This window comes from Mus caroli, unplaced genomic scaffold, assembly GCF_978045245.1.
Source record: "Mus caroli unplaced genomic scaffold, Mus_caroli_1 scaffold_11, whole genome shotgun sequence".
In the NCBI taxonomy this organism is placed as follows: domain Eukaryota; kingdom Metazoa; phylum Chordata; class Mammalia; order Rodentia; family Muridae; genus Mus; species Mus caroli.
In genome coordinates, this window is record NW_028227266.1 from 121,919,744 (window position 1) to 121,938,026 (window position 18,283).

Below are 18,283 nucleotides of genomic sequence, written 5' to 3' on the forward strand. Positions count from 1 at the left end.
ATGAGGTTGGGAGGCACTTGTGGGAAGGCTGCAAGCTGCCTAACTGCTAAGCAATCTCTCCAGCCCCAGTAATCCATCCTTTTATTTCAGCCACAAAACCACCCGCATGAGAAGCAAGATAGCATGTAAGAATGTCCATGAAAAAGCTCTTTAACAGGGAATAAAGTGTTTCTTCCAAGTCCCATACCTATATTATTTGTATTTTATATATCAACAAAACAAGTTTTGCTGTGTAGCCCTGGCTATGTAGAGCTATTTAGAGCAGTCTGTTCTCGAACTCACAGAGATCCACTTGCCTCTGCTTCCTCATGTGTACCAACCACCACACTTAGATCAAGTTATACATGTCTCCGGCTCTCTTTTAAGGAAATGTATCCCTAACATATATTCATACACACTGCCATTTACTGAATTCAGGATTTTTCATGTATTATGGAAGCACTGAGCTATATCCCCAACTCTCCTTTATTTAAAAAAAAAAAAAAAAACAAAAACAAAACTTTTTGAGATAGTCTCAAAAAGTCCTTGACTTGCTTAATACCTCTCTGTTGGTCAGGCTGGCCTCAAACTCAGTAATTCTACCTCATCCTCAGAAGTGCTAGGATTACGGGTGTGTGCCACCATGCCTGGCTGCCAGCCCTCTCAAGTGAGACAATGTCTCCCTAAATTGCTCAGGATGACCACTAACTGCCTCAGCATACTGAGCATCTGGAATTACCGACAGTAGATGACATTTTACGGTTTGTTTGGGGGGTTTTTTTAGTTGTTTTTTCAATTTTTTTGTTGTTTTCAATTACTTTACACGAACTTAGAAGTGACTGTGCTTCTGATGGTCCAGGCAGAACAACAAACGTTATTCTCGTAGCAGTTTTCCCAAACAACGTTCTGTCTCAAGCGGCCGGTCACCAGATCCATCATCCCCTGCGTCCACAAGAGAGCAGAGGTGCTTTGAAGGTGCAGATTGGCTTCAGGATTAGCATTTTAGGTGCGCATCCATGTAAAGTGGCAGATACCGAGCTACAGACGTCCCCGTCTTCTCAGTAGCAGGTTCCCCTAGACTGCAGGGCTCTTTCAGAAACAAGGTTACTTCCGCCGCAGGTTCTCCTCTGAGATAAACTCCCCTCCTCCCCAAGTTCACGTCAGCAGATTCCTCTCTCACAGTCAGCAGCTCTCGGTAGCACGTTCCCTTCAGTGGCGCATGGTCCTCACTACCGGATTCCCATCCCCCAGGTTCGCCTGAGCCGCAGGCTCTCCTTAGTCGCGGGTTTGCATACGCTGCGGGGTATCAGCTCCAGATTCCTTTCATTTGTAGGTGCGGCTCGGCTCCGGACTCCCCACTGCAGCAGATTCGCCTCACTCGCCTGGCTCCGCCCTAGCCGGGCTCACGGCGGGTGGCGGCGTGCGTGGCAGTCGGCCGTGGCGGGCGCGGCGGGCCTCATGGCGGCCGGTCCGCAGTCCTCGGGTGCCGCCGTGTCTGCGGCCGCTTACCCTGACTCACCCGTGGAGTTACCCGCTCACCTACAGAAAGGCGCGATGCGGCGCCGCTTCTGGGGCGTGTTCAACTGTCTGTGCGCCGGGGCGTTCGGGGCTCTGGCCGCCGCCGCCGCCAAGCTGGCCTTCGGGAGCCAGGTGCGGCCCGGGGCGCCACGCGGGGGCGGGGCGGGGCGGAGGGCGGGGCGGGGAGGAGGGCGGCTTAACCTGGGTTCCCGCCTGCGCCCATGTTGGACCACCTGGTTTTAGGCACTGCCTCCTGGGGGAGGATTTCCAAGCCCACCTCTCAGTTTAAGTCCCCTTGCCACAGCTTTTTTTAGCACGTGACACCTAAGGTGGGATAACCGGTTGCCCATCTCTTCCTGTCCTTGGCAAGAGTTCTGACTGAGCGCCTGTGGAGGTGGGCCTATGGTCAAGCCAGCTTCTGCATCGGAGAATTCGATCCTGACCTGAACAGGGGACTGCTTGATATAGATTTCTGGCGATTTACAGCCCTTTTGTAAAGTCATATCTTTCCAGAAGGCTACTCAGCTACAAGAAATTTGAGGTGTTCGTGGAAGATAACCCTCCCCCCTGTCTGCAGGCAAATTCCTCTGTCTGTCAGTCAGGGTCCGCATATGCTTTGTATGAGACGTGTAAAGATCTCCCAGTCTTTCAAGGCTATGCCCATGGTGGTTGTAGCTCAGTGACACTTTCTCCTGCAGGTCAATATTGGCTTATGTGTCTTAGGCATCGTTGCCATGGCAAGCGCCAATTCTCTGATGTGGACCTTCTTTAGCCGGGGGCTCAGTTTCTCTATGTCTTCAGCCATTGCATCTGTCACAGTGACTTTCTCGAACATACTTTGCTCGGTGAGTAGCCTGGTGACCTTGTTCTTAGGGTTCTTGGTGAGTTAGTTGTCCTTGGGAAACCCCTGATTTTCCAGGCTCTAGAAAAGGACAGGGGGTAAAACAGAGGTTGGACTGTCTCCAGGCAAGGAACAGTTAAACATGGAAAACTTAGGAGTGAAACCTATGTCAGTCTGGGATAACACCAGCTATCTCAATCCTTTATCAAGAACTCTAACATTAGCTAGGGGGTCTAGGGGGTCTGGTCAAGGGAACCCAGTCTTGAATTGGAAGACAGCTTAACTTGGGTTTATGATTACTGGGTACTAGCTATGTACTGGCCCTACCTGCTAGCCTGCTGAGCCTCAGTGCTCAACTGGGGTAACCTCTGACGTCCACAGAGGAGACAGAAATACGTGGATTGATCATGAAGGTGGTTGCTGGATGCAAAGCACCAGACTTTGGCCTCCAGCCCCGCAGGAAGAAATCAGCCAAGGAATGGTGGAGCCTACCAGGGTAGGCCAGGTCCCTTACAGCTGTCTCTTCCACAGGCCATCTTAGGCTACCTGCTGTATGGAGAGTGCCAGGAGATCTTGTGGTGGGGAGGGGTGTTCCTCATCCTCTGTGGGCTCACCCTGATCCACAGGAAGTTTCCACCCACCTGGAAGGAGAGCAAGGAGCAGTGAGGCCAGTCGGTGGATAGACCAGACCCACTGTAAAGAGAACCATGATACCCAACCAAGGGTTGACAAGTCGGGCTGCTTCCGGGGCAGCCTGGGAGTGCAGCCCTTAACTGTCAGCCACAGGGAGATGGTGGACCAGCCACTGGCCTCTGACCTCCTCACAGCCTGGAAAGTTAAAGCATTAGCTCCTGTAAGGGGAAGATAACCACCACAGTATGAGGCCCAAGTCCTTCAGTGTTGGTATAGTGCCTTGATTCTTGTGCACCAGAGAATCCTGGAAGACTGTGATCGTGGGTTGCACGGCAACATGGCAGGTGCCTGAAAAAACAAACAAACATGTGATTAGAATCCTGCCCTTCATGTACCCCAGCACTGGCAGTTGGCTTTCTGAAGAAAAAAAAAAAAAAACTTAATGTGTCATGCCTCAGTTGGTCCGTGATGCCTATGAATCTACAGCAAAAGAAGGGAACTTGGGCTAATAAACACTTGTAAGTTAAAGCTACTGGGTATGGAATTTGAGGCTTTTTTTCCAACTTGGAGGTAAGGGCCTGCACCCAGGTAGGTGAGTTCTCAGAACTGGGGTAGTGGGGATAGTGAGTACAAATGGAGATTTTCTCCATATTCATCTGGACAGGTGACAGGAAGAGCTTGCTGACACAGATCCACTGCTTCTGCTAACTGTGACCAAACCTCTCACACTCCTACAGTAGTTCCTCTCTTCCTATCTCCTCTGTCCCTACATACTTGAATCCCCGCCAGACAGCTAGTATGGGAAGGTTTGCAAGTCCATAAGGTCTGGTTCTGCTGTGTGCTTTTGTGTTTGCCCTCCCCTCTGCCCCGCACTCTCTTACTTGCCCGGCTCCTTGCAACAGCCTCTGCTCCTAGGTCTAAACTCCTTTAAACTCTCAAGGGATCCAGGACAAAAACAAACAAACAAACAAAAAAAAACCCAAAACCGTCCTGACCACTCCATGAGGAAGATGTTTTAGGTGAAACCAAGTCTCAGGGGCCAGTGGAGAACTTGTCCAACACACAGCTAACAAGTGCTAGAGCGATAGTCAGCCCTGCCTTCTTTCTCTAAGCCTCATTCCTTTTTCTTTTTTCTTTTTCTTTTCTTTTTTTTTTAGTTTTTCGAGACAGGGTTTCTCTGTATAGCCCTGGCTGTCCTAGAACTCACTTTGTAGATCAGGCTGGCCTCAAACTCAGAAATCTGCCTGCCTCTGCCTCCCAAGTGCTAGGGCGACGTTCATCCCTGCCTTCTTTCTTTAAGCCTCATTCTTTTTTTTTTTTAAATATTTATTTACTTATTATATGTAAGTACACTGTAGCTGTCTTCAGACACACTGCAAGAGAGCATCAGGTTTCATTATGGATGGTTGTGAGCCATCATGTGGTTGCTGGGATTTCAACTCATGACCTTCAGAAGAGCAGTCAGAGCTCTTAATCACTGAGCCATCTCTCCAGCCCTAAGCCTCATTCTTAATCCTCATCACTGATCACTGTCTCACTCTCACATCAGCAAATCAAGACCAGAGACACTGCAGTGGTAAAGAAACTGTCCCACATTGTAACAAGTCTCAAAACCCTCTTGTCACTAGCCACTTCCTTGTCTGTAAGGGCTCCATGTTCCATGTGATGGTCTATGTTAATCCCTTCATTCTACCTCTGAGGAAGAAGAAATCCATCCAAGGCCCCACAAGGTGGGTTCCCATGTGGGCCAGGCACTAATCAAGACCAAGCGTGAGAAACTGGAGAGATGGCTCAGCAGTTAAGAACACTTGCTGTTTTTGCAAAGGACCTGTGCCCTTCAATATCTCACACCCACATGGTGGCTCACAACCATCTGTAACTGTAGTTCTGGTACCGCTGATGCCCTCTTCTGACCTATTCTAGCACTAGGCACATACATGCCACTCAGTCATATGTGCAGACAGTTATACACATAAAATGAATTAAAACAACAAACAAACAAAAAGAACAAGCATTGAAAGTTGCTGAGAGCCACCAGTAGGGTCTGTCTGGGCGAGCCATCATGCAGGTCAGAAGTCCATCTTGACCCAGGCACTGTCCTTGGGGGCCTCTGCCTTCATCTGGACCTGTGAAGTGCATAGAGGTGCTCGGTATTAGCTCCACAGATACAGAAAACCACAGGATCAAAGCATTTGTCTACAGAGGATGAATCGTTTTCTGGAAAGCAGCATGGTATGCCTTTGCATTCACCCTAGAAGACTGGGAGAGTCCCTGCCTTTGTTTCAGAGAGTGGTTCTTTTGCAAAAAGAATAAGCTACAAGACAATATTTGGCTTACTAATGTGCATTTCAGATTATTACTTGAGTTTTGCTGTGTTTGTTTCAGAGCTGGAGACTGGATATCAGGTTCTATAGCCTGTGGCTGTGATCAGGTGCTTACCCTTTTCCGTTCTTGTTTTTATTTATTATTACTTATTATTTATTTATTTATATTTTAAAGGGTGTAACCCAGGGTTTCTTTTTAGTATATCCACAAGATTCTCAACTATTATCATTAATTACAGAACATTTCTCACTACTCAGAGAATATCATACACATCAGCTGCAACTTTCTGTCCCTGAGGCCATCTTTGTCCCACCCCACTCCAGTCCCTGAGACCACAAATGCTTCTGTTTTAAGAATTTGCTTAGTCTAGATATTTTATATCATTTTTTCACTTAAAATCCTGTTTCTAAGGCTTATTTTTTATGTACCACATTTTAATACTTCATTCCTCTCTGTGGCTCAGTCCCATCCTATCTTGCAGGTAGACCATTTTGTCTGTGAATTGAAATCATGTGTTGAAACAGGGGTTTTCCTCACTTTGGGGCTATTTAATATGGGTGTAAATATTAGTATTCAAGATGTTTTGTGGAAACACAATTTCAACTCTGTTGAGTATATAACTAGAAATGGAATTATTAAGACACAAATTAACCCATTTTAACTTGGTCTCTTTGTTTTCTTATTTCTAAGACAGAGTTTCCGTATGTTGTCCTTGCTAGCTTAGAACTTGCTATATAGACCCGAGTGACCCCAAAAACTCACAGTGATCTGCCTGCACCCACATCCCGAGTGCTAGGATTCCTGCTTAACTCTTTGAGGAACAACTATACTGTGCTATAGCAGCTGCACCATGTAATGGTCCAGCCATCCACACTTGAGGGTCCCAGTCACTCGTTTGTCCACACTATTGTGAGCCATCTTTCTCAGTTCGTGTGTCAACTGTACATTAATTATGGCATTTTCATACATATGAAATACTTTGATCATGATAAGGCCCCACCTTTGTTCATCTTTTTATTATTACAGCCATTATTTTAGTGTCTCGTCCAGTTGAAAAAATACTCTGATAAAGTCAACTTGAGAAAGAGCTGATTCTGGCTCATAGTTCAAGGACGCAGGCTGTCCACCACTCAGGAGTGGGAGCAGTTGGCCAGGTTACACCCACAGCCAGAGAGAGTGGGTGAATACCTGCTGCTGCTCTGCTCCCTTTCCTGAGGACCCCAGCCGGGGAGTGGAGCCAGCACAGTGGTCCCGGTACCTCCCTGCTGACCCAGGCTGTGGGGTTAACACTATCACAGCCATCCTTGTAGTGTCTTCTGTAGCTTTTATTTACATTTCTGTGGTCGAGAAACCATATCAAACATCTTTTTCTGGGCTTATCAGTCACTTGTGTATCTTCTGTGGGGAAATGTCTTGGATATTTTTTTTAATTGGGCTTGGGGACTCTTGGTTTTGTTTTTATGACGGTCTCATTATGTAGCTCAGCCAAATTTCCTGCCTTAGACTTCTAAGGGCTGTAATGACAGGAATGAGCAATGCCCTATTTTCCTAGATGCTGACTTAGAAGAAAAGCTGGCAGCTTAGAAAGCTAGACAGCCCTGAAGTGGGATAAGATTAGTAGAGTGGAGCAGAACTGAGATCTGAAACCCAAAGAATGCTATGGTTTCTGCATGAGGGGAGTGGCTCAGCATTCCTGTCCAGCGAGTCCCACACCTAACCCTAACCCTTTCACTGCAGAGCTATTTGTGACCTCTACTCACAGACTGTCATATTACCACCACCCAGTCCACACTTAAGACCCATCCTGTACTGACAAGTTTATGTCAACTTGACACAAGCTAGAGTCAGCAGAGAGGATGGAGCCTCAACTAAGTGTGTATCTATAAGAACAGGCTGTAAATCCTGGCAGTGATGACATAAACCTTTAATCCCAGCACTCAGGAAGAAGAGGAAGGTGGATCTCTATGAGTTAAAGGACAGCCTGGTCTACATAATGAATTCCAGGACTGCCAGAGCTACAGCAATAATAACCCTAACTGAAGACAAAGCCTGGATGTATTGTGAGCTTTTGTGTTCCCCCTGGTAAGAACACGCTCAGGGCAACCGGAATCTTCTGCAGCACAAGCTTTATTGCTTACCCCATCAGGAGCCAGTGGAGAAGAGAGCCAGAGAGAGAGAGAGATGGCGGAGCCCCCTCCCTTTTATGGAGGACTGTCCTCCGCCTCGGACGTGTCACTCCCTGATTGGCTGCAGCCCATCAGCCAGAGTTGTCGTCACGGGAAAGGCAGAGCACATGGCGTGGAAAGCTACCCCGGCACATGCGCAGCTTGCTTGTTTACTACTTAGAACACGGGTGTCAGTGCCATCAGCGCCATCTTGTAATGGTGAATGTGAAGGCGGCTCCTTACATCTCCCCCTTTTCTTTTATATAAGAGCAATAGGCCACCCATAATAATGAGAGTGGAGATAGAGGTCAAATCCCCAGTGTGTAAAATAGGGGCTTTACACAAAACCTCCTCCCAGGCTCATCACCCAAAGGGGTCTTGGTCCGCTCCCGTGTCGTTTTTCCTGGGGGAAGGACACTTGGACACTCAACCTTCTTGAAAGATGACATGTCTCCCTAGAATAGGCTCATATATGCCACAGAGCCCTTCTACTGCAGTGCTTAGCCATGCAACTCTCTCGGGCTGCTGAAGCACACTCACTCTATCCCGTGCAATGAGACTAGCCTCGTGGGGTGCAAGAGCTGAGTGGCCAGCGACCTATTGCTTAAGCATAGATAACCATATATCAGGGGAAGCACCATGTTCTAGTGCTGCAAGCGCCTGGGAAATAATCACCATGTCTCTCCTAGTTTGGGCCTTAAGCTTACAGACCAATCAAAGAAGCAACACTAATCCACAGCAAAGAACAGCTCCAAATAATTCCACCCCCACCCATTCTTTAAAGAAGGAAAATGTTGAAAAGATAGTCCTTAGGTCAGGGACAGGTCCAAGTGCGTGGGGCAAGTCTCAATTTTCAAAGGGTCTGTTCAAATTTAGCCGTCCAATTCTGTATCTCCCAACGCTTCTCTCCCTTTGTTGTTATCGCACTGGACATCACCAAGACGAGGGACATCAGTATTCCCTTGGTCAGTCTGGATTTTTCGGGTGAGTCTTTCTGGTATCCAAAATGGGTTGTCTTCATTCTGTGGAAAAACACAAACAGCTCCCCTGGATCTTATCAAAATAGGATCCGGGCCTTTCCATTTGTTATTTAAAACATCTTTCCATTTAACCATCTCTTTGGGCCTATCTGGCTCTGAACAATGTCGTTCAGCCGCGGTATGGCCATGAGAATCAAGATTTAAAAAATTGAGTGTAAAAAGTGCTGTAGACACAGACACTCTTGGTACTCGGGGTAGAGCCTCCTCGACTCCCCCTTTCTGTTTTATTAGATAGGATTTGAGGGTGCGGTGCGCCCGCTCAATAATACCCTGTCCTTGGGGGTTGTATGGAAGTCCAGTCAGGTGGGTTACGTCCATCTGACGGCAGAACTGTTGGAATTTTTGAGATGTATAAGCTGGTCCATTATCAGTCTTAAGGAGTTTGGGTTTTCCCCAAGCACTCCATGCCTCAAGGCAATGTTGAATCACATGTGAGGCCTTTTCTCCAGTTAAAGGAGAGGCAAACATGATGCCAGAGCATGTGTCAATGGACACATGGAGATATTGAAGTTTTCCAAAGGAAGAAACATGTGTAACATCCATTTGCCAGACCTGTAGAGGTCGAATACCGCGTGGGTTAATTCCCACATGAGGAACTGGCAAGAACTCACAGCAGCTTTGAAATTGAGTAACAATGTCACGGGCTTCTTTTCTCGTCAAGGAGAAACGGCGGCGTAATGTTTCAGCCGTCACATGAAAATTGTTATGAAAATTTCTTGCAGCCTCTATCGGGGATGTTAGGGCAGCAGCCACCACTTTAGTGGCTTTATCTGCCAAATCATTCCCCAGAGCCATGGGGCCAGGTAGGCCTGAATGGGCTCTAACATGAGTAATATAAACAGGAAATCTTCTAGATAACAAAACTAATTGTATCTGCTGAAAAATATTGGCAACTTTACTGGAAGGCTTAATCACTCCAGCCACTTCTAAAAGATTTACTGCATTAACCATATAACAGGAATCTGACACAATATTAAGGGGTTCTAAAAAGGTTTTTAAAACTTCTAAAACCACTAAACACTCTACCACTTGAGGTGAATTTTCATTATATTGTTTGGATACTACTTTACCATTAGCCACATAGGCACCTATGCCAGTTTTTGATCCATCAGTATATACCACAACCCCATTTTTAAGTGGGTTTCTTACTGTTATTTGTGGAAACACAACAGATTGATTTTGGGCGAACTGTAAAATTGGATGTTTTGGATAATGGTTATCTATTTGTCCTGAAAAGGAGGTAACTAAAACTGCCCAATCATTAGATGTGGCTGCCAAGGTCTGAACCTGTCAAAAGTCCAATCTCTCTGCTCTGGAGTCAAAGCAGCAGCGTTTGCTTGGGCCTGCGTTTGTGCAGCCTCTTGCCATAGAACTCTCCATTCCATATATTTGCCCATATTGGAGAGAGCGGCTTTTGCAATCATTTGCCAGTCGGCAGGAGTTAGTGCCATGCCGGCAAGCCTGTCTAACTGCACCAAGGTAAAATTAGCATTGGTTCCATATTTACGGACCGATTCAGCAAGCTCTTTAACCGGAGCGTGAACACGCCCACCCTCGGCTCCTTCAAAGACCGGAAATGCCTGTTGTATCTTCCTTTGTGCCTCTCTTGAAATGAACGAGTCCGCACACTGCCTCTCTGCACAGGGCTGATGTACTACGCAGGGCGGGGGCTCCACATAGGGCGGAGGTGCACTATGACCTTGAAGCCAACTGCCCTGAGGCCAAGCAGCAAGCTGGCCTTTGCCAGCCGCTTTTGGCTTTTTTCTTGACTTAAAAGCTCGAATTTCTCTCTCATAATGAGCTGCTCCCTCCTCCAAGTCTGTTTTCTCAGAAGGGCTAATTTTTTCATCTGATTCACAGCTACTAAGAACTGGCTCTTTAAACTCGTCTCTTTTCTCCTCTTTCCTTCCAATCTCTCCCCAGGTATTTTTCCCTGACATTAACTTTTCTTTTTTCCTTTGTTTTTTCTCCTCTTTCCTTCTAATCTCTCCCCAGGTATTTTTCCCTGACATTAACTTTTCTTTTTTCCTTTGTTTTTTCTCCTCTTTCCTTCTAGTCTCTCCCCAGGTATTCTTCCCTGACATTAACTTTTCCTTGGGTTCAAGACCCGTGGAAAGGCCTGTATACTTATTTGGCGCGCCATGCTTTCTCTTTTTTCCTGCTCTCTCTCCCCGCTTTACTTCTGATAGACTGTCTTGAACTTTGTCCAGAATTCTCCACCCTGCCTTAACCACTTGTTGACATGTGAAAAGAAATAAAAGGGCTTTTAACACTAGAGAAAGTTCAAGACCAGACATACCTTGTAAAGCTGTAACGAACGCGCATCCGTTTCCCAGCTGAAGAGTTCTGAACCCACGCCGGATCCTTCTCAACAGTCTGTTTTGTGGGAACACTTCATTACCACAGTTCCCCAGCTGAAGAGTTCTGAACCCACACCGGATCCTTCTCAACAGTCTGTTTCCGGGAACACTTCATTAACCGCTCCTTCTCCGTGATGTAGTAGCTCGCGGGTTTCGGCACCATTTATTGCGAGCTTTTGTGTTCCCCCTGGTAAGAACAGCTCAGGGCAACCGGAATCTTCTGCAGCACAAGCTTTATTGCTTACCCCATCAGGAGCCAGTGGAGAAGAGAGCCAGAGAGAGAGAGAGATGGTGGAGCCCCCTCCCTTTTATGGAGGACTGTCCTCCGCCTCGGATGTGTCACTCCCTGATTGGCTGCAGCCCATCAGCCAGAGTTGTCGTCACGGGAAAGGCAGAGCACATGGCGTGGAAAGCTACCCCGGCACATGCGCAGCTTGCTTGTTTACTACTTAGAACACGGGTGTCAGTGCCATCAGCGCCATCTTGTAATGGTGAATGTGAAGGCGGCTCCTTACATGGATGCAAAAAGGAGCGAGGCCCATCTGGACCTAGGGCCCTGTCTCAGTACCTTGTAGGGGCCTCTCTTCTATTGAAAGCCTGGTCTCTGCCTTTAACCCTCCCTAGAGAGTAAGGGACGGTGACCTCTATAGACCCACTTCTCTTTTACCAGCCCACCCCTGCCACTCCCACACACTGTATTTAAGCAGCCGAAAGCTTAGAGAGAGAGAGAGAGAGAGAGAGAGAGAGAGAGAGAGAGAGAGAGTATCTGTCTGTCTGTCTATCCTGGTCTTCCCCTCACTGAAGGAGCACTAGAATCTCAGATATTTGTCATGTGATCTCAGCTTTACATGGATGTGTTCTGGACGTTGAAGCTGGGTGCTCCCACTTGCCCAAGAAGTGTTTTACCCACCAAGCGATGTTCTCAGCCCCAGTTTTGACCATTTAAAACTCGGTTACTTATGATTTTTTTTAAAGTGATAATTGTCAGATTTTTCTAAGTATGGCTAGACGTTCCTTAGAGACGGCACCAAATGCACAAGCAAATGATATGCAAATGCTTTCTCCCATTCAGGGAGTTGTCTTTTACTTCCTTGAAATATTAATGTGCCTTTTGGAACAATGAGTTAGTTGCTCTTTAAATTTTATTTTATGTGTATGGGTGTTTTGCATTGTCTGTATGTCTGTGCACCACCTGGCACCTGAGGAGGCCAGAAGAGAACATCAGATCCCCTGGAGTTAGAGATCATTGTAAGGTATCATATGGGTGCTAGGAGTCAAGCCTGGGTCCTCTGGAAGAGCAGCCTGTGTTTTTAACTGCTGAGCCATCTCTCCATTCCTGCACATGAGTTTTTAATTTTTGGTGAAGTCAAAATGGATTTTTTCTTTTGTGTATGCATATGGTGCCATATCAAAGAATACAGCCAAATAAGAATGTGACAGCACTCAGATAATACAGATCCTTGAAGTGAAATTGCTTTTTAACTCTAGATAGTTGACCCAACTAACATTTTAAAGGGTTAATTTGTATTTAGAACATTTGATAGAAGGCAGGAGCAGAAGCAGAAAGACCCATTAAAAAATCTGCTGCCGGGCTGGGGAGACGGCTCAGCCGTTAAAGACTGGGCTTACAGCCAAAAACTATAAGAACCTGCAGCCATCTAGATAGGAGGGCAAGAGGTGTTGGTAATCAGACCCTAGGGTTCCCTAAGGTGGTTCACGCCTTTGATCCCAGCACTCAGGAGTCTGAGTTAGGCAGATCTCTGTGAGTTCAAGGCCAGCCTGGTTTGCAGATGGAGTTCCAGGACAGCCAGGGCTACACAAAGTAACCTTGTCTCAGTAAAATTAATATTTATGTGTATGACTGTTTTGCCTTCTGTGTATGTGTGTGTACCATGTGATGTGTGTGTGCCTTGTGCTTGCAGAGGCCAAAAGAGTACGTCAGATCCCCTGTAACTGGATTTATAGGCACTTATGAAGCCACCATATGGGTGCTAGGAACCAAATCCTGGGTCCTCTTGCAAAAGCAGTAAATGCTTTTAGCTGCTGAGCCATCTTTCCTGCCTCCCTTTATTTTTAATTTTAAGTGTGTGTGTGTGTGTGTGTTCACACACGCGTGCGCGCACGCCAACAGAGGGTAGAAGGGTGGTTGGGTCCCTAGAACTGGAGTCATAATCATTGTGAGCCATCTGACATAGATACTGGAAACTGAACTCCGGTCCTTAGTGCACGAAGCACTGTTTAACTGCTGAGTCATCTTTCTAACCCCAAGCCCCACCCCAAGGTATTTCTAAGGTGTACACAGCAGAGCTTTCTCAGTGCTCAGTATGAAGAGGACAGTCGATGCTGCTGTGATTTGGGTCTGCTCATTTGGAAGACTGAAGATGGCAACAGTGAAATTAAAGAAGGCTGTGAGAAAATTGTGACTGTAAAGAAGGCCCTGATATGGGGGAGGGGATGCTGTTGAGTCATAGATCTTTTGCATAGCATGTTTAAGGTCCTGGGTTACATACACACACATCTACCACAAGCATACCACATACACACAAACCACACATACTACACACATTACACACACACTCACACACACCACTCCACACACACACACATCACACACAGTTAATTAAGAGGTAGGAGCACATAAAATATGAAGGTCAAGAAGTAGCCTCAGACTCAGCAGCACAAAGAAGATGCTTGAGGTCCTGAGTGCTGAGATCCTGAGGAAGAAGAGGTCTAGAGACTGAGTTTTAGCATTTAGAAGTCAGAGTGGTGTGGCAGAAACGTGTAGGCAAGAAGAAGAAACAGCTAGTGAGGTAGGATAACTAGGCAAGAAAGGCCACCTGAAACCATTCCCAGAGTGCAGTGCACACCCAAGTGAAAGCTACAGAAGAATGGACTTGAGAGACGGCCACAGGGTTGTCAGGGATGACTGACAGCTGAGAGACGGCCACTGGGTTGTCAGGGATGAGTAACAGGATCACCTCTGAGGAGGGACAGTGGCAAAGGCCTGGCAGGATTAGCTTCAGAAAGGAATGGAGGGTCGCCTCCATGAACTCAGAAGCTGCATCTGACACACTTCAACTCCCTTACATAATGAACAAAAATAATGGAAAAATATTAGGAGAAAACTTCCTTAATAGAAAATAGTACTATCTGAAGCAATTAGTCAAGAAAAAGAAATCCAAGATGCCCAAATTGGAAAGAAGTAGAGTTACTTCTTTCATAGGTGTATTAACAATGAGAAACCTGAAAGGGAAGTGTGTAAACAATTCTACAAAAAAAATAAATAAATAAATAAAAAAGAATGGGAAAAATCGAATAAATTTAACCAGAGAAGTACATTGCTGAAAGAAAGTCAGGGACACATAATAAATGGAAAGATGTGTTCATGGATTGGAAAAATCAGTATTATTAGGATGACAATACAACCTAAAATTCATATATAATCTTAATAGACATTTAAAAGCCAAAACAATCTTTAAAAAGAACAAAGTTCTAATTTTAAAATTGTCATAGAGGTGGAATCTCAAGGTCATTTTGATTTGCATTTCCCTGATGTCTAAGGATGTTGAACATTTCTTTAAGTGCTTCTTGGCCAGTCAAGATTCCTCTGTTGAGAGTTCTCTGTTTAGCTCTGTACCCCATTTTTAATTGTGTTATTGGGGGGATGAGTCTAATTTCTTGAGTTCTTTATATATTTTGGATACTAACCCTCTATCAAATGTAGGGTTAGTGAAGACCTTTTCCCAATTTGTAGGTTGTCATTTTGTCCTACTGACAGTGTCCTTTGCCTTATAGAAGCTCTTCAGTTTCATGAGGTCCCATTTGTCATTGTTCTTAGAGCCTGAGCCATTGGTGTTATGTTCAAGATCAAAAACTCAAGTGACAGGACATGCTGGTGAGAATGTGGAGAAAGGAACACTTCTCCATGCCTGGTGGGATTACAAACTGGTACAACCACTCTGGAAATCAACCTGGCGGTTCCTCAGAAATTGGAAATAGTTCTACCTAAAGACCCAGCTATACTACTCCTGGTTATATACCCAAAAGATGCTACACCATACCACAAGGACACGTGCTCCACTATGTTCATAGCAGCCTTATTTGTAATAGCCAGAAACTAGAAACAACCCAGATTTCTCTCAACCAAAGAATGGATACAAAATTGTGGTTCATTTACACAATGGAATATTACTCAGCTATTAAAAATGGGGACATCATAAATTTTGCATGCAAATGGATGGAACTAGAAAGTATCATCCTGAATGAGGTAACACAGACCCAAAAGTACATGAATGGTATATACTCACTGATAAGTGGATATTAGCCAAAAAGTATAGAATATCCATGATACAGTTTGGAAGGCTCAAATGAGGATGTTTCAATCTCACTGAGAAGGGAGAATCACAGGAGGTAGACAGAGGGAGGGGCCAGGGTGGGAGAGGAGAAAAGGAGGGGGAAATGGGGGGAGACCCAGGTACTGGGGAAACAGGAGAGAAGCCCAGGGAGCCAAGAGAATTAATGGAAATATGCAGCTGCAGGGGGTGGAGGCTTGGGGGCGGGGAAACTTCTAGAAAGTTCTGGAGACCTGGGATATGAGAGGCTCCCAGGATTCCATGGGGATGACCTTAGCCGAAATGCCCAACAGTTGGGAAGATGGAACCTGAAGAGACCACCTCCAGTAAATAGCCAGGGCTCCCAGGGGAGGGATGGGGTCACCAACCCACCTTCGAATTTTTTGACCCAGAATTGTTCCCGTCTAAAGGAAACGCAGGGACAAAATGGAGCAGAGCTTGAAGGAAAGGCCATCAAGTGACCCATCCAACTTGGAATCCATCCCATGCACAGGCACCAAACCCTGACACTGTTACTGATGCCATGTTGTGCTTGTAGACAGGAGCCTAGCATAGCTGTCCTCTGAAAGGCTCTACCAGCAGCTGACTGAGACAGATGCAGATACTTACAGCCAAGCATTGGACTGAGGTCGGGAACCAATATGGAAGAGTTAGGGGAAGGATTGAAGGATCTGAAGGGGATGGCAACCCCATAGAAAAACAACAGTATCAACAATCTCAGACCCCTCAGAGTTCCCAGAATCTAAACTGCCAACCAAAGAGCATACCTGGGTCGCCTGTGGCCCCTGGCATATATGTAGCAGAGGACTGCCTTGTCTGGCCTCAGTGCAAAAGGATGGGGCTAATCCTGTAGAGACTTGATGCCCGAGGGAAATGGGATGCGGTGGGAGTGAGAACACCCTCTAAGAGGTGAAGGGGAGGGGGTAAAGAACTCTGGGAGGGGGGATTGGGATAGGACCACATTTGGAATGTAAATAAAATAATTTTTTAAAAAAAGATTAACAGAAAAATGAATAAAAAGAAGAAAATTGCCACCACAGAGATAATCAAAGCAGCACGGTACTGACATTAGCATAGATATAAGGAACCGTGTTAGCGGGTTGTGTGGGCGTGGTGTGTGATGTGTATGCTGTGTGTGTGGTGTTTGTGTGTGATGTGTGTTTGATGTACATGCGTTGTGTGTGTGGTATGTGTGTGGTGTGTGGGGGGGTGTGTTTGTATGTGGTGTGTGTGGTGTGTGAGGTGTGTAGGCCAAAGGTCAACCTTAAGTGTTGCTCCTCACGTTCCATATACTTTGGGTTTGTGTGTTTGTTTTTGAGATTCTCTTTTATTCATTCGGCTGGCCAACTCTGACCTGTAAGTCCCAAGGATCCTCCTGTCTTCCCTTCCTTAATTCTAGAATTACAAGTGCATGCCATCAGATCTGACTTTTTACCTGGGTTCTGAGATTCAAAGCCAGGTCCTTGAGCTTGGATAACTTTACTGAGCAATTTCTCCAACCCCATATCACTAGGAACAGTCCTGTGTGGATAGTCAGTCTTGATTGCCAGGGTGATTGGACTGAGAGTGACTTAGGAAACTAGTTAGGCAACACTTCCAGGGTCATCGGTAAGAGCGTCTCCAAAGGGGATCTACAGAGGGAGAAAGTCTGTTCTGAATGGGTGGTTCCATTCCTAGGTGGGATTAACAGATAAAGAAAAAGGACATCCCATGCAGATTCTCTCCAACTCGATCAGCTTCCTGACCTCTGTGGTGAGAGCCGCTCCGCTTTGCTGCTGGCTGCTCTGCTCTGCAGCTCGCTCAGCCATGGCAAGATTGAAACAGTGAACTAAACCTCTTCTCCTATGTGTCACTGAAAAAGCTTGTTACCGTTGGGTTGCGTTCCCACCAAATTAATGCTGAAATCTCAAACCACAGATCTGACTGCATTTAAAGACAGGATTTGTGGAGGTCAAGTTAGCTGAGATCACAAACAAGAGTTGTGCTCCTAGAAGGCATTCGGAGTCTCTTGTTACAGCTTTTATTTGCATTTTCCTTATTGATAGTTGTATCTGTTCAGACTGGGCTCTTCTAATCTCCTCCTCTGGGAACTGTCAAATCAGTGAGGTTCCCTCTTTCCTTTCAGGTTTGTTTTTTGATTGTCTATGGGAGGGGGCTGCATATTAGTGTCAGATGCCCCTGAAGCTGGAGTTAAAGGTGTTTGTGAACGGCCTTGTGGGTGCCAGGAGTTAAACTTGGTCCCTTGGCAGGAACAGTACATACCCCCCCCCCTTTTTTTTTTTTTTTTTGGTTTTTCAAGACAGGGTTTCTCTGTGTAGCCCTGGATGTCCTGGAACTCACTCTGTAGACCAGGCTGGCCTCGAATTCAGAAATCTGCCCACCTCTGCCTCCCAAGTGCCGGGATTACAGGCGTGTGCCACCACTGCCCGGCCTCAGTACATACTCTTAAATGCTGAGCCATCTCTCCAACCCTTTATTAATTTTTTAGGTGTTTTATCTTTTTTCTTAGTTTACATAATGGAAACAGATTGCTTGGGGCTGAGAATCATGGCTTCTTTAGCTGACGGATCTGTTCTGTTTCTTGTTTTTGTTTCAACAATGCCAAGACTAAAATTCTACACCTAAAGTAGGTAGGTTTTATGGGCTGTAAGAATTAGCTTTAACAAAAGCAGAGTGGTCTCAATAAGATGCTGTTTCATACAAGATGAGCATAGTCAGAGCTTCCCACTCTGTCGGATGAGGTCAGAGCTGCAGAGCCCTGTGAACTCCCTCGTGCCACTGGTTTGGAGGGAGAGTAGGGTGATCTTTTGGAAGCATTTTTATTTATTTATTTACTTTAAATATATGATAGCTCCATCTGCATATACAACTGCATGGCAGAAGAGGGCATCAGATCCTATTATAGGTGGTTATGATCCGCCATGTGATTGCTGGGAATTGAACTCAGGACCTCTGGAAGAGGAGCCTGTGCTTTTCACCACTGAACCATCTTTCCAGCCTGGAAACATTTTGTTTGGAAACAGTGTCTGGCTATATAATATAGGCTGGCTTTGAACTTGTAGTCTTCCTG

The 18,283-nt window shown here is 46.0% G+C and overlaps 1 protein-coding gene across 1 annotated transcript; it reads left to right on the forward strand.

Moving 5' to 3' along the window:
• The first annotated feature begins 1,266 nt into the window (after window positions 1-1,266).
• Window positions 1,267-3,503, forward strand: Tmem42 (transmembrane protein 42). Its single transcript, XM_021172682.3, has 3 exons — window positions 1,267-1,629; window positions 2,196-2,342; window positions 2,870-3,503. Exons 1-3 carry the CDS (start codon window positions 1,438-1,440, stop codon window positions 3,002-3,004), a joined length of 474 nt encoding a protein of 157 aa, XP_021028341.1. The 5' UTR covers window positions 1,267-1,437; the 3' UTR covers window positions 3,005-3,503.
• Window positions 3,504-18,283: the final 14,780 nt, after the last annotated feature.